Source organism: Neophocaena asiaeorientalis, unplaced genomic scaffold, assembly GCF_003031525.2.
Source record: "Neophocaena asiaeorientalis asiaeorientalis breed wild unplaced genomic scaffold, Neophocaena_asiaeorientalis_V1.1 scaffold556, whole genome shotgun sequence".
In the NCBI taxonomy this organism is placed as follows: Eukaryota; Metazoa; Chordata; class Mammalia; order Artiodactyla; family Phocoenidae; genus Neophocaena; species Neophocaena asiaeorientalis.
In genome coordinates this window covers 1,124,614-1,139,514 of record NW_020171832.1, presented here as the reverse complement: position 1 = coordinate 1,139,514, position 14,901 = coordinate 1,124,614, and the positions used below count along the sequence as shown (strand labels likewise).

General features: G+C 42.5%; 1 protein-coding gene across 2 annotated transcripts in view; it reads left to right on the top strand.

The window, feature by feature from the left end:
* The first annotated feature begins 140 nt into the window (after positions 1–140).
* GMPS (guanosine monophosphate synthase) overlaps positions 141–14,901 on the top strand; it is a 98,592-nt gene continuing 83,831 nt past the window's right edge. Inside the window, exons 1-2 of one of the 2 annotated variants that reach the window (XM_024741275.1) lie at positions 141–387; positions 1,478–1,606. In XM_024741275.1, the coding sequence (XP_024597043.1) occupies positions 346–387; positions 1,478–1,606 (171 nt within the window). In that variant the 5' untranslated portion in view covers positions 141–345. Of the gene's footprint in view, positions 388–1,477; positions 1,607–2,769; positions 3,139–14,901 lie in introns of those variants that run through there. The other variant, XM_024741280.1, reaches the window with a different exon arrangement.

The following is a 14,901-nucleotide window of genomic DNA, read 5'->3' as shown; positions in this document are numbered from 1 at the left end:
TATGATATGATACTCATCAAATCTGAAAAGTCACATAAATTTTCTCTGTGGATTTTCTGAAATGTTTCTTTTAAAATGTATTGGTCCCAGAAACCACACAATTACATTTATAAGAATCAGCATCACTATTCTATGTTGCCTAAGTTGTTCTGAATTCAGGGCACTCTTCACCCTTAACCTTAATAATCATATAAAAATATTATAGGACAGGTAACAGAAGGAAGACCTTACAGGTTTAAGATGCCTCAACTAATCATTAAAACACTTCCACTTTTGCCAGAATGGAGTAACGAACTGGATGCACCCTCCTGGAAACAACAATAACAGAAAACTCGGACAAAATATATGCAACAATGGTTGCAAGATACTGGATATCAAGCAACAAAGGTCAGATCCCTGAGAGACAGGAAGCAAAAAAGATGAGCCCTTCAATTGCCTCAGCTTACTGCCTTGAGAATCTCCAGATTAAAGAAATAAACTTAACCATATCAATAATCACATTAAATGTAAATGGTATAAACACTCCAATTAAAGCAAGATGTAATTATGTGCTGTCTACAAGAAACACTTTAAACATAAAGACACAAACAGGATAAAGGGTTGCAAAAGATATATCATGCCAAGAACCAGTCAAGAAAGCAGGCATGCTGTTTTGGACACAGTAGATGTCAGAGTGAAGAATATTACTGGGGATCTAAAAAATATCATTTCATAACTATAAAGGGATCAATAATGATTCTAAACATTTATGATCCTAAAAACAGAGCTTCAAAATACACAAAGCAAAAACTGATAGAACTATAAGGAGAAACTGATAAAATCACAATTACCGTTGGAAATTTTAGTGCCCCTCTTTCAATAATTGATATATAAAATGAACAGGAAATTAACAAGAATAGTCTTGAACAACGTTTTGTTTCAGACTTGAGTTTGGGACCCACTATGACATTTAACATCTAACTGAGGATGTATACAGTGATAGGGACCTGGAGCTCAGAAGAGAGAGCTGTCATGACATACAGCCTATTAAGGTGTTTTTAATGCAGACTCTCAACCACTGCGCCACCAGGGAAGCCCGCAAGTCTATATTTTTAAATAAGTGCCCCAGGGAAACACAGGTGAAGAATAGGATGAGAAGAGGGCTAGGAATGGAAATACTGAAGAAAACCAATACTTACGTTTCCTCCTATAGGAAAGATATACAAAGAGGGACAAGAAAAGGTGATGGAGAAAAATCATGGAGGTAAAAAGACACCTCTATGATGCCCTGTAAGGACATACAGTTTCAAGAAGGAGGAAGGGGTGAATAGAGTCAAAAGCTTCAGAAGACTTAAGCTATAAGGATTCTGGTACATGCTGACATTCTTAGCCATAAACACAAGTGACTACTAGAATATATTTAAATTAGGTATTATCTAATACAGATGCGGTTTAGCCAATCCTTAATGCCGGCACATCACATTCCATTCCATTCCAGGTGGATGTTAATGCAATTCTCCTATTGGTTACCACACTGTTCTCTGGATTGTTCACTCAGACCTATCAAGAGAACACAGTCTCCATGGCTTTAGAAAGTTCAAGTATCCATTTTTCACCTCGAAGAAAGGTAAGTAAAATACTTTCCTTGAGTGTGAGGTCCAGGAGGGCCTTGGGCCTTTTGATCCTGTAAATATTTTACTAACAAACTGTTTATCTCTTCCCAGGTCAGGTACCCCTTACCTCCTATATAGAGAGGCAAAAGCACATAATCTCACTGGGCCTCAAATTTTTTATTAGTAAAAGTGGATAAGAACACCAATCTTACTGCACTACTTCCACGGGATTATTTAGAATAAAATGAGTTTTTGGAAGTCAGGGCAGTCTCAGTCTAGCTCCTTAATACCTGGACTAGAGCTTGACACACAGCATGAGCTCAGCAAATATTGGCCGTATTATAATATTAACTGAATATCTGTTAAAAGGCTTTGTAAACGGAAAGCCGCCCCAAGTGTTATTATTTATTACCCAACCCTGGTTTAGACCCACAGGTGACCAAATTCAAGGTACTGTAATACTTGCATTGACGGGTATCAGTGAGTAGCTGGAGAGACTACAGTTCCTCCCTTTCCCACAAACAATCTAAATAAAAATACTTCTGTGCAAACAGAGGTCTACTCCGTCGGTCCAGTTTCCCACCAGGTTGCCACTCCCAAACCCCTTCCTTTTGGAAATTCTGCACCCGCTGTAGAACTTTTGAGGGACCTAAGTGATCAAATGTCACTTTTAAGTCCACGTTGAAGTCACCACGAAACTATTCAAAGCAGCCTTGGCTTCCCCCATGACCCGCAACCTGGGATGAGGCCGCACCACCGGGTAAGCGTTCCCCAGCGACCCAGCTCTCTGGAGGCCTCCTCTTCAGTGCCACTAGCCTCTCTCGCATCAAAGGCTGCGGGCCGGCGGGCCAACAGTAAGCGAACGGCGGCTTGGGTTTTTCTCCGAGGCCGGCTTTAGCGGCGGGGGTGGGGCAGGGCGCCACCGGCCTGCCTCTCAGCGCCTGCTGCCGGGTACGGGGGCGGGACCGGGGCAGCTAAGCTGGGCGCCGCGGGCTCCTCCTCCAAAGGGCGGGCCAGACAGGGGCGGGGGCGCGGCCAGGCGCCGCAGGCCCCTCCTCTTGTGGGTGGGCAGGCCTGAGACCCGCAGGTTTCTTCTACCGGGGGCGGGACTCGGCGGCCCGGACGGACCTGGAGGCGGGGCCGGACGCCGAAGTCCCCTCCTCCAGAGGCGGGCTTATTGGGCTGCAGCAGCAGTGGCGGCGGCGGCGGCAGCAGCTGCGGGTGTTCGCTGCTCGGCAGCCTAGCCACAAGGGCTCTGGCTCCTCCCAGTGGCCGGCCAGTGCGGAAGCAGGAGGCGGGGGCAGCGTGCGCGCTGCTGGTCTTCTCTCCCGCGGCGCTGGGGCCCGTGCTCCGCGGCTGCTGCTCCACTCGGCGCTTCGCAGGCGGCCAGCTCCTCTCCGCGCCTCCCGCCCGCTCCTCGACCAGGCCTCCTCCTCAGCCCCGGCCCGTGGCGTCGACCCCACCGGCCCTCTCCCGCCCCGTCTCATCTCTCGCCGCCGCCGCCGCAGCCCCCGCCCCGATGGCTCTGTGCAACGGAGACTCCAAGGTCAGTCTCTGGCGTGGGGGGTCCCTGCCTCACCGCTTCCGGACGGAGGCAAGGCTCCGGGGCTGTGGAGCCACCGCGCGGGGCCCTTCTCCGCCTCCTCCCCCCAGCCCGCCAGCGGAGCCCTGCGGCCCTGGCAGCGGCGCGTCGGAGAGCCTCCAGTCGGGGCCTGTGGCATGTTTTCTCCTCGGGAGCGGCAGGTGCTTTGTTGATTTTTGTCTGCGTGTCGGGGTTCCTGCGCCCGCTGAGCTCCTGGCGTCGGGGAGGGCGTCAGCTTCCCGTGGTCGCGCTGCTGGCCCCAGCCTCCCCCGCGTCGCTGTGGGGCTCAGAGCCCGCGGAGCGCGGTCGGAGGGTGGGGGTAGGGAGGCGAGCGGACGTCTCTGTGTGTGTGTGTGACTGTCTGTCTGTCTGTGAGGGGGGCTTCCTCAGCCCTCACCCAGCCCCTTCGGGAGTCGGGCAGCCTTTTGTGGAGCTCCCGGGGCCCGCCGAAGGCAGAGCGGGGTCGGGGCCTCGCGTGCGGCGTTGGAGCTGGGCGGGTCTCCAGTCTTCCCGCCACCCCGTTTCCCGCCTGTCCTCGGTGGGGCTCGCCGGGTTTCCCCCCTTGGGGTCCGCGGCGGCGAGACCGGCCCTGGATGAGGCCGCTTGACCGCGTGCCCTCCCCCCAAGCCCCCGTCAGCGCCCTCCCGGGGTCGGGGCCGGTGGCCGGAGGGTCGCTCACTCCGTTCCCCTCCCCCCATCCTTCTCCGAGGGAAGGAGCGTGTGTCCAGCCCCGCCCCCATCCCGCTCACTCCTTATTTTTCAAGTTGGTTTGCGATGGGACCCGCTCCCGGCCTTTGCGAGCCCCTTCCGGGACGCAGGCCGCCGCCACCGCGCCCGGGAACCGGGGGGGTCGCGAGTCCCGGGTGCGGGAGAAGTTATCTCAATGTGCCGAGTGGAGGGAGTAGTTTGGGCCGCCTCAGCGTTTCTCGTCACCTCCGACGCACTTCTTCAGACCCTCTTCTTTCGTCTCGCTTCTGAATCGAGCACCTTCGCTTTCACTTCTGTGTTAAAATTTTCGTTGGCCTGGAGTTCTCTCAGACCCGCACAATCAGTGTTGTCAGCGGGAACCCGCGCGATTTTGAATTGCGATTTAAGCGAAATTTACCTCCCACACGCTGTTTAGGGCCCGGCTAAAAGAAATTACTTCATTACGTTTCATTCAGGATGTGTGGAACTTTAAACATCAGGTGGGAATTGGTGTTCTAAGTCAGGTAGAATTGTCTTTTCGGGAGTATTCTCTTATAAAGGTGGTGCCTAGTCACATCTTAGTGGGTCCTCTCCATTAGTAATTGCTTACTCTCTAGTAAACATTCAAATAAATATTTGTTGAACAAATTAGTAAAGATTAAGGTAGCTGATAAACTCCTTTAAACCGAGGAAAACTAATGCTCAGACTATGATCTTTCTCAAGATCATAAAGGGGAATGAAGACAGGCTAACTCTTAGTTTTTGGCCTCAGAAGCTTATGTAAACCTCAACATACAGCTCTTTCCTGTACACTAGTTAACTTACAAAGCATTTTTCTTCTCCCTTTAATTTTGAGCCGTAAAATCATTGAAAAGATTCATCTTTGTGCTGGTAGAGGAAATGACTGTGTTATTAGGAGGATTCAAACCTAATTTACAGACTTTGAAAAATATGTGCTGATTTGAAAACAGTATTTACACAAAATTGAGTGACAGCAGGAAGTTAAAAGATTCAGTTTCCAAATTACCTGACTCCGGTGTACGGAACATACAGTATTCTTGCTAGCTGGTGTGGTTTTTTTTTTGTTCAACTTGAATTTTAAAGAGAATCTTATAAGTTTGATATATCTGAGACCCAGGTGAATTGCTGGTTACCTTATTTTTATTTCAAGGTTCTTTATGTTTTGTAGCATAAGCAAGCATGTGTCTTCTTTTTTTTTCTTTCTTTCTTTTTTTTTTTTCCCCGGCTGTGCTGCTTGGCTGCTTGTGGGATCTTACTTCCCAGACTAGGGATCCAACCTGGGCCCAGGCAGTGAAAGCGCCGGGTCCTAACAACCGGACTGCCAGGGAATTCCCATTGTTGTTTTTTTTTTACTTTACTAACAATTAGATGTAAAACAAATTGAAAGCATTTTCAAGAGGAGCAATCCAGGAAAATAACATTTCATCACATCTATGATTATTTCATGAACTCCTAAGGAGGGGGAAAAAAAACCTATAAGTAAAGCCATAATATGTAAAAACGTTCTGATGATATGATCAATGATGTGTCATTGATCATAAGAAACATTTAAAGTAAAGAGATGTTTAAATATGGGGGGGGGTTGCAGAGTAAAGTAAGTGAAATATGATATTCTGAGAGGTCCACCCAGAAATCTAAGTAGGAATCTATTTTCCATAGCTTACCACTGAAACCACCTTTCCCTCTGGTGTGAAATACAGGTACTGGACCCAAGCTTACGTTGTACATCTATTGTGCCTCTGACAGTTGTGTGTAAATCTTAGTTGATAAAGTGGGGAAAGAGCTCATTTTGATTCCTGTTCTGGTACATCTCAGTATTTTTCAGGGTTTTTGAAAAAGACATTTTTGCATGATAGAAATTAGGGAGAGACCTACCTAAATTCTGTAAAATGATTTGGGCTGTTTTCATTAGTTTTACCCACAGAGTATCATTTTAGAGCTGGGAAGGATCTTTATGAGTTCTAACTTCCTAAGCTGAAAAAACATAGCTGGCTTTTCTTTTTCTTCAGGGCTACTGTGGTTAACCATCCAAGGCAGAGATTATTCTTTTCCTTAAACAGCTGATATAATGTTATTTAGTTAAGATCTTATCTCACATAAACAAGAGCATAGGCAGTCAGCTTTTCTTTAAAAAGTTTTTACAACTATTCAGTGTTGTATATGAATATATGTATGTAGCAAATATTAGACATAGTAACTTTTTTCAGTTTTATTAAGGCAAGATTATAAGAGTAATGTTCTTTGGACTACTTGTCAAGTTTCCCACTTTTAGTCCCATCTAAGCCTTAGACTCTTTTTTTTTAAAAACATCTTTATTGGAGTATAATTGCTTTACAATGGTGTATTAGTTTCTGCTTTATAACAAAGTGAATCAGCTATACATATATCCCCATATCTCCTTCCTCTTGTGTCTCCCTCCCACCCTCCCTATCCCATCCCTCTACGTGGTCACAAAGCACCTAGCTGATCTCCCTGTGCTATGCGGCTGCTTCCCACTAGCTATCTATTTTAAATTTGGTAGTGTATATATGTCTATACCACTTTCTCACTTCGTCCCATCTTACCCTTCCCCCTCCTTGTGTCCTCAAGTCCATTCTCTACATCTGCATCTTTATTCCTGTCCTGCCCGTAGGTTCTTCAGAACCTTTTTTTTTTTAGATGCCATATATATGTGTTAGCATACAGTATTTATTTTTCTTCTGACTTACTTCACTCTGTATGACAGTCTCTAGGTCCATCCACCTCACTACAAATAACTCAGTTTTGTTTCTTTTTATGGCTGAGTAATATTCCATTGTATATATGTGCCACATCTTCTTTATCCATTCATCTGTTGATGGACACTTAGGTTGCTTCCATGTCCTGGCAATTGTAAATAGAGCTGCAATGAACATTGTGGTATGTGACTCTTTTTGAATTACGGATTTCAGAGGGTATATGCCCAGTAGTGGGGTTGCTGGGTCATATGGTAGTTCTATTTTTAGTTTTTTAAGGAACCTCCATACTGCATTTATTCTTTGTAGATTTTTTGACGATGGCCATACTGACTGGTGTGAGGTGATACCTCATTGTAGTTTTGATTTGCATCTCTCTCATGATTAGTGATGTTGAGCATGCTTTCATGTATTTGTTGGCAATCTGTATATCTTCTTTGGAGAAATGTATATTTAGGTCTTCTGCCCATTTTTGGATTGGGTTCTTTGTTTTTTTGTTATTGAACTGCATGAGCTGCTTGTAAATTTTGGAGATTAATCCTTTGTCAGTTGCTTCATTTGCAAGTATTTTCTCCCATTGTGAGGGTTGTCTTTTCATCTTGTTTATGGTTTCCTTACCTGTGCAGAAGGTTTTAAGTTTCATTAGGTCCCATTTGTTTATTATTTTATTTTATTTTATTTTTTTATGGTATGCGGGCCTCTCACTGTTGTGGCCTCTCCCGTTGTGGAGCACAGGCTCCGGACGCGCAGGCTCAGTGGCCATGGCTCGCGGGCCCCGCTGCTCCGCGGCATGTGGGATCTTCCCGGACCGGGGCACAAACCCATGTCCCCTGCATCGGCAGGCGGACTCTCAACCACTGCGCCACCAGGGAAGCCTCCATTTGTTTAATTTTGTTTTTATTTACATTTCTCTAGGAGGTGGGTCAAAAAGGAGCTTGCTGTGATTTATGTCATAGAGTGTTCTGCCTATGTTTTCCTCTAAGAGATTTATGGTGTATGGCCTTACATTTAGGTTTTTAATCCGTTTTGAGTTTATTTTTGTGTATGGTGTTAGGGAGTGTTTTAATTTCATTCTTTTACATGTAGCTATCCAGTTTTCCAAGCACCACTATTGAAGAGGCTGTCTTTTCTCCATTGTATATTGTTGCCTCCTTTATCAAAAGTAAGTTGACCATATGTGTGTGGGTTTATCTCTGGGCTTTCTATCCTGTTCCATTGATCTGTATTTCTGTTTTTGTGCTAGTACCATACTGTGTTGATTACTGTAGCTTTGTAGTATAGTCTGAAGTCCGGGAGCCTGATTCCTCCAGCTCCGTTTTTCTTTCTCAAGATTGTTTTGGCTGTTGGGTCTTTGTGTTTCCATACAAATTGTGAAATTTTTTGCTCTGGTTCTGTGAAAAATGTCCCTGGTAATTTGATAGGGATTGCATTGAATTTGTATATTGCTTTGGGTGGTATAGTCATTTTCACAGTGTTGATTCTTCTAGTCCAAGGACATGGTATATCCCTCCATCTGTTGGTATCATCTGTAATTTCTTTCATCAGTGTCTTATACTTTTCTGCATACAGGTGTTTTGTCTCCTTAGGTAGGTTTATTCCTAGGTATTTTATTCTTTTTGTTGCAGTGGTAAATGGGAGTGCTTCCTTAATTTCTCTTTCACATTTTTCATCATTAATGTATAGGAATGCAAGAGATTTCTGTGCATTAATTTTGTATCCTGCTACTTTGCCAAATTCAGTGATTAGCTCTAGTAGTTTTCTGGTAGCATCTTTAGGATTCTCTATGTATATTATCATGTCATCTGCAAACAGTGACAGCTTTACTTTTTCTTCTCTGATTTGGATTCCTTTTATTTCTTTTTCTTCTCTGATTGCTGTGGCTAAAACTTCGAAAACTATGTTAAATTATAGTGCTGAGGGTGGACAACTTTGTCTTGTTCCTGATCTTAGAGGAAATGGTTTCAGTTTTTCACCATTGAGAATGATGTTGGCTGTGGATAAAGCTCACTTCATCATTATGGTGTATGATCCCTTTAATGTGCTGTTGGGTTCTGTTTGCTAGTATTTTGTTGAGGATTTTTGCATCTATGTTCATCAGTGATATTGGCCTGTTGTTTTCTTTCTTTGTGACATCTTTGTCAAGTTTTGGTATCAGGTTGATGGTGGCCTTGTAGAATGAGTTTGGGAGGGTTCCTTCTGCTGTATTTTTGAGGAGTTTGAGTAGGATAGGTGTTAGCTCTTCTCTAAATGTTTGATAGAATTCACCTGTGAAGTCACCTGGTCCTGGGCTTTTGTTTGTTGGAAGATTTTTAATCACAGTCTCAATTTCAGTGCTTGTGATGCATCTGTTTATATTTTCCTTTTCCTCCTGTTTCAGTCTCGGGAAGGTTGTGCTTTTCTAAGAATTTGTCGATTTCTTCCAGGTTGTCCATTTTATTGGCATATAGTTGCTTGTAGTAATCTTTCATGATCCTTTGTATTTCTGCAGTGTCAGTTGTTACTTCTCCTTTTTCATTTCTAATTCTATTGATTTGAGTCTTCTCCATTTTTTTCTTGATGGGTCTGGCTAGAGGTTTATTAATTTTGTTTATCTTCTCAAGGAACCAGCTTTTAGTTTTATTGATCTTTGCCAGCGTTTCCTTCATTTCTTTTTCATTTATTTCTGATCTGATCTTTATGATTTCTTTTCTTCTACTTTAATTTCTTCTTTAATTTCTTTAGGTGTAAGGTTAGGTTCTTTATTTGAGATATTTCTTGTTTCCTGATGTAGGATTGTATTGCTCTAAACTTTCCTCTTAGAACTGCTTTTGCTGTGTCCCATAGGTTTTGGGTCATTGTGTTTTCATTGTCATTTGTTTCTAGGTATTTTTTGATTTCCTCTTTGATTTCTTCAGTGATCTCTTGGTTATTAAGTAGTGTATTGTTTAGCGTCCATGTGTTTGTTTTGTTTTGTTCTGTTTTGTTTTTTTTGCGGTACGCGGCCTCTCAGTGTTGTGGCCTCTCCCCTTGCAGAGCACAGGCTCCAGACGCGCAGGCTCAGTGGCCATGGCTCACAGGCCCAGCTGCTCTGCAGCATGTGGGATCCTCCTGGGCCGGGGCACGAACCCACGTCCCCTGTATCGGCAGGTGGACTGTCAACCACTGCGCCACCAGGGAAGCCCTGTGTTTGTATTTTTTATAGAATTTTTCCTGTAATGATATGTAGTGTTATAGCATTGTGGTTGGAAAAGATACTTGATACGATTTCAATTTTCTTAAACTTACCAAGGCTTGATTTGTGACCCAAGATATGCTCTATCCTGGAGAATGTGCCATGTGCACTTGAGAAGAAAGTGTAATCTGCTGTTTTTGGATGGAATGTCCTGTAAATATCAATTAAATCTATCTGGTCTGTTGTGTCATTTAAAGGTTATGTTTCCTTATTAGTTTTCTGTCTGGAGGACCTGTCCATTGGTGTAAGTGAGGTGTTTAAGTCCCCCACTATGATTGTGTTACTGTCGATTTTCTCTTTTATAGCTGTCAGCAGTTGCCTTATGTGTTGAGATACTCCTATGTTGGGTGCATATATATTTACAATTGTTATATGTTCTTCTTGGATTGATCCTTTGATCATTATGTAGTGTCCTTCCTTGTCTCTTGAAACATTCTTTATTTTAATGTCTATTTTATCTGATATGACTATTGCTACTCCAGCTTTCTTTTGGTCTCCGTTTGCATGGAATATCTTTTTCCATCCCCTCACTTTCATTCTGTATGTGTCCGTAGGTCTGAAGTGGGTCTCTTGTAGACAGTATATATACGGGTCTTGTTTTTGTATCCATTCAGCCAGTCTGTGTCTTTTGGTGGGAGCATTTAATCCTTTTACATTTAAGCTAATTATCGATATGTACATTCCTATGACCATTTTCTTAATTGTTTTAGGTTTGTTATTGTAGGTCTTTTCATTCTCTTGTGTTGCCTGCCTAGAGAAGTTTCTTTAGCCTTTGTTGTAAAGCTGGTTTGGTATTGCTGAATTCTCTTGGCTTTTGCTTGTCTATAAAGATTTTAATTTCTCTGTTGAATCTGAATGAGATCCTTGCTGGGTAGAGTAATCTTGTTTGTAGGTTTTTCCCTTTCATCACTTTAAATATGTGCTGCCACTCCCTTCTGGCTTGCAGAGTTTCTGCTGAAAGATCAGCTTTTAACCTTTTGGGGATTCTCTTGTATGCTATTTGTTGTTTTTCCCTTGCTGCTTTTAATATTTTTTCTTTGTACTTAATTTTAGATAGTTTGTTGAATTTGTACTTAATTTCTTTGTACTTAATTTTAGATAGTTTGTTTGATTAATATTCATCTTGGTGTGTTTTCTCCTTGGATTTATCCTGTATGCGACGCTCTGCTCTTCCCGGATTTGGGTGGCTATTTTCCTTTCCCATGTTAGGGAAGTTTTCAACTATAATCTCTTCAAATATTTTCTCAGTCCCTTTCTTTTTCTCTTCTCCTCTGGGACCCCTATAATTCGAATGTTGGTGCATTTAATGTTGTCCCAGAGATGTCTAAGCCTGTTCTCAATTCTTTTCATTCTTTTTTCTTTATTCTGCTCTGCGGTAGTTATTTCTACTATTTATCTTTCAGGTCACTTATCCATTCTTGTGCCTCAGTTATTCTGCTATTGATTCCTTCTAGAGAATTTTTAATTTCATATTGTGTTTTTCATCATTGTTTGTTTGTTCTTTAGTTCTTCTAGGTCCTTGTTAAATGTTTTTTGTATTTTTTCCAGGCTCTTTCCAAGATTTTGCATCATATTTACTATCATTACCCTGAATTCTTTTTGAGGTAGACTGCCTGTTTCCTCCTCATTTGTTTGGTCTGGTGGGTTTTTACCTTGCTCTTTCATCTGATGTGTGTTTCTCTGTCTTGTAATTTTGCTTAATTTACTGTGTTTGGGGTCTCCTTTTCACAGGCTACAGGTTCGTAGTTTCTCTTGTTTTTGGTGTCTGCCACCAGTGGCTCAGGTTGGTTCAGTGAGTTGTGTAGGCTTCCTGGTGGAGGGGACTAGTGCCTGTGTTCTGGTGGATGAGGCTGGATCTTGTCTTTCTGTTGGGCAGGACTGCGTCCGTTGGTGTGTTTTTGGGTGTCTGTGACCTTATGATTTTAGGCAGCCTCTCTGCTAATGGGTGGGGTTGTGTTCTTATCTTGCTGGTTGTTTGGCATAGGGTGTCCAGCACTGTAGGTTGCTGGTTCTTGAGTAGAGGTGGGTTTTAGCATTGAGATGGAGATCTCTGGGAGAGCTTTCCCCATTTGATATTACATGGAGCTGGGAGGTCTGTGGTGGACCTGTGTCCTGAACTCGGCTCTCCCACCTCAGAGGCATAGGCCTTATGCCCAGCTGGAGCACCACTACCCTTTTGGGAAGTCTGAGGTCTGCTACCAGCATTCAGTTGGTGTTCTGTAGGACTGGTCCACATATAATGTATTTCTGATGTATCTGTGGCGAGGAAGGTGATCTCCATGTCTTACTCCTCCACTGTCTTGAAGGTCTCTTCCTAAACCTTAGACTCTTTTGGAGTAGATGTAAGACCTGCCCCACCACCTTCACTGAGATGTTGACTACAGTATATCATACTTGAGTTAAAGGTTTTTTTTTTTTTTAAGGTTTTTTATTATAAATACTTATTGATTGCATGTGATACAGAATCTTTAATGACATCTAATGTTGAAAATTTAAATCTGCCATTTTCAAATTTAAGTTTTGAACTGAATGAAAAGGTGACCTGAGATTTTTATTTGGGGTTCATTGAGAATGGAAAAACTATCCTTCTGTGATAACCCTATAGTACATTTTTTTCAAAGGTCAAAGTTGGATATTTGTTTTTCCTCCAGATTTTGTCCTGTCTGTTAAGGTATTCATCTAGAATGTAAGAGCTGTTACGGGCAAAAGGAATGTTTTTTATTGTTTTCTGTTCTTAGACTTGAAACGTTTTGAAATTCCTCCAGGAACCTCGGATCACCTTGGGCCAACTTGTCTCTTAAGGAAAATAATTGTCTTTTAAGAATTAAAAAAATACATAGTTTTGTCCTATACTCGTTCAAATGTGTTTGGTACTTTTTAAGGCTATTTAATGAGTTATATTTTAAAAGGTGCCGTTTGAAGTAATGAATAATTATTTGCTATCCAAAACAATGGAGTTTTTCTTTGTTAAGGTACTTAAACTGTTTTCATGCCTCCTTCTAACCTAAACTCTGTTTAGATGCTCAAAGTCAATGAAGTCCTCAGGGTTAATATGTGATTCTGAAGCACTTTATGATTCTGAAGCACTTTATGAATCAACAAAGAAGTAACAGAACTTAGAATCTTTGTATCACATATATAGTTTTAGGTTGTATAGAATGTTCATGTCATGTAGAATTGGTTTGTTTTTTTTGTATTTGTTTAAGAATCACGGCAGTTCAAAAATAGCTTTACTATAGTAATAGTGTGATATTAGTTAGTTTTCTGGTTGGCTGACCCTTGCCATCCCTTCGGGTTCATGGTTTTGAGGACCCAGAAGATGCTTTATGTAGTTATGTCTATGAATTCCCTCATGTAGTCCACTACACCGTGATAGGGAATAAGGTTGTTGTTTATTGTAGTGTGACCATATACTCTTTGTGTAAACTGGGGCACTTGAGCATAAAAGGAGATGCTAAAAATAATTTATATTTATAATAATTGCTGTGAAATGTCACCAAATAAAATAAATATTTGCTGTATCGTGTAAATCCAATTAAATAAATAGTGAAACTACTGTAGCATTAAGTGCAGATTACTCTCTCTGTACATAATGCACAGGAATACACAGAGTCTCTTTCCTGTATGTATTTCACAAACGCCTTACAAACACCTTACATATCCCACTGGCCCAGCTGATGGAGGCCTGGAGGTTATGCGCATTTTGCAAGCTGAAGAATGGCTGTGGCACAACTAGCATGTACACCAAGTGGCTGGCCGGGACAGCAGCTTCAAACATTCTGCTATCAGCACCCACATCTGGATAGGGTTAGTGTCCAGGTGTACTTCTTTGATCAGGAAAGGGTCAGGAAAGAGAGAGATGGGTTCTCAGTGGTTGGTTTTTAGATTTAACTAGAAGTTGAAGTGAGAACTCTGTTAACTTCACCTGTACTCCACAGAGTACTAGGCAAAGCCATGGTAGAAGGTGGAAGTATAAAGTGGAAATATAACAAACCCATACTATCTTACTTTAATGCAGTTATTCATAATAATATTTAAAAAATGAAAAACATGAGACAATTGTTAAGTTGGGTGGGATGTGGGAATAACAGCTCTAAATTAGTACAGTCCTGGGCAAACTGGACCATATGGTCACTCCAGTTATAGAGTACATATCATCCTGAATTTGGATCTTGATTTCTCTAGTGACATGTATTTAAAATTTGGCTAAAATTCAAGCCTAATGTGTATACATTAAAATAGTTTTTTTCTGAATTAGTAACTATTCTAGGAGTTATTCTAAACTTCTTAAAAATTAAGTATCAGGACTTCCCTGGAGGCGCAGTGGTTAAGAATCTGTCTGCCAGTGTAGGGGACGTGGGTTTGATCCCGGGTCTGGGAAGATCCCACATGCTGTGGAGCAGCTAAGCACATGTGCCACAACTACGGAGCCTGTGCTGTAGAGCCCGTGAGCCACAACTACTGAAGCCCGTGTGCCCTAGAGCCTGCACTGCAACTGCTGAGCCCACCTGCCACAACTACCGAAACCTCCTAACTTTAGGGCCCGTGTGCTGCAACTACTGAGCCCGTATGCTGCAACTACTGAAACCTGCGTGGCTAGAGCCCGTGCTCTGCAGCAACAGAAGCCACCACAATGAGAAGCATGCGCACCCCAACGAAGAGTAGCCCTCGCTCGCTGCAACTAGAGAAAACCCGCGTGCAACAACAAAGACCCAATATGGCCAAAAAAAAAAAAAAAATTCAGTGTCAAATTACTTGCTTTCTAAAACTTGAGAACCAGCAATGTTGAAACTGGCCAAAAGGTAAAATAATCTGCTCTAGTTTGCCATAACATTTGCAGAGGATGTTTCCCAAACCTTTAAAACTGCCTGGACATGTAAAATTCCCTATTTGTCCTGTTTGCCAACAGGTGAACAGAATACTTTTCATTCTCAAAACGTAAAATTAAGTCACCCTCACCTTGTTTGTAATTTGGAGAACTAATTCTTATTCTCTGAGTTTCGTTGTGAATGTAAATCAGGGACTCCAGAATTCTAAAATCCGCTTTGGACAACTTTTGGGTGAACAGTCCCTGATTAATTTGGGAGACTCTAG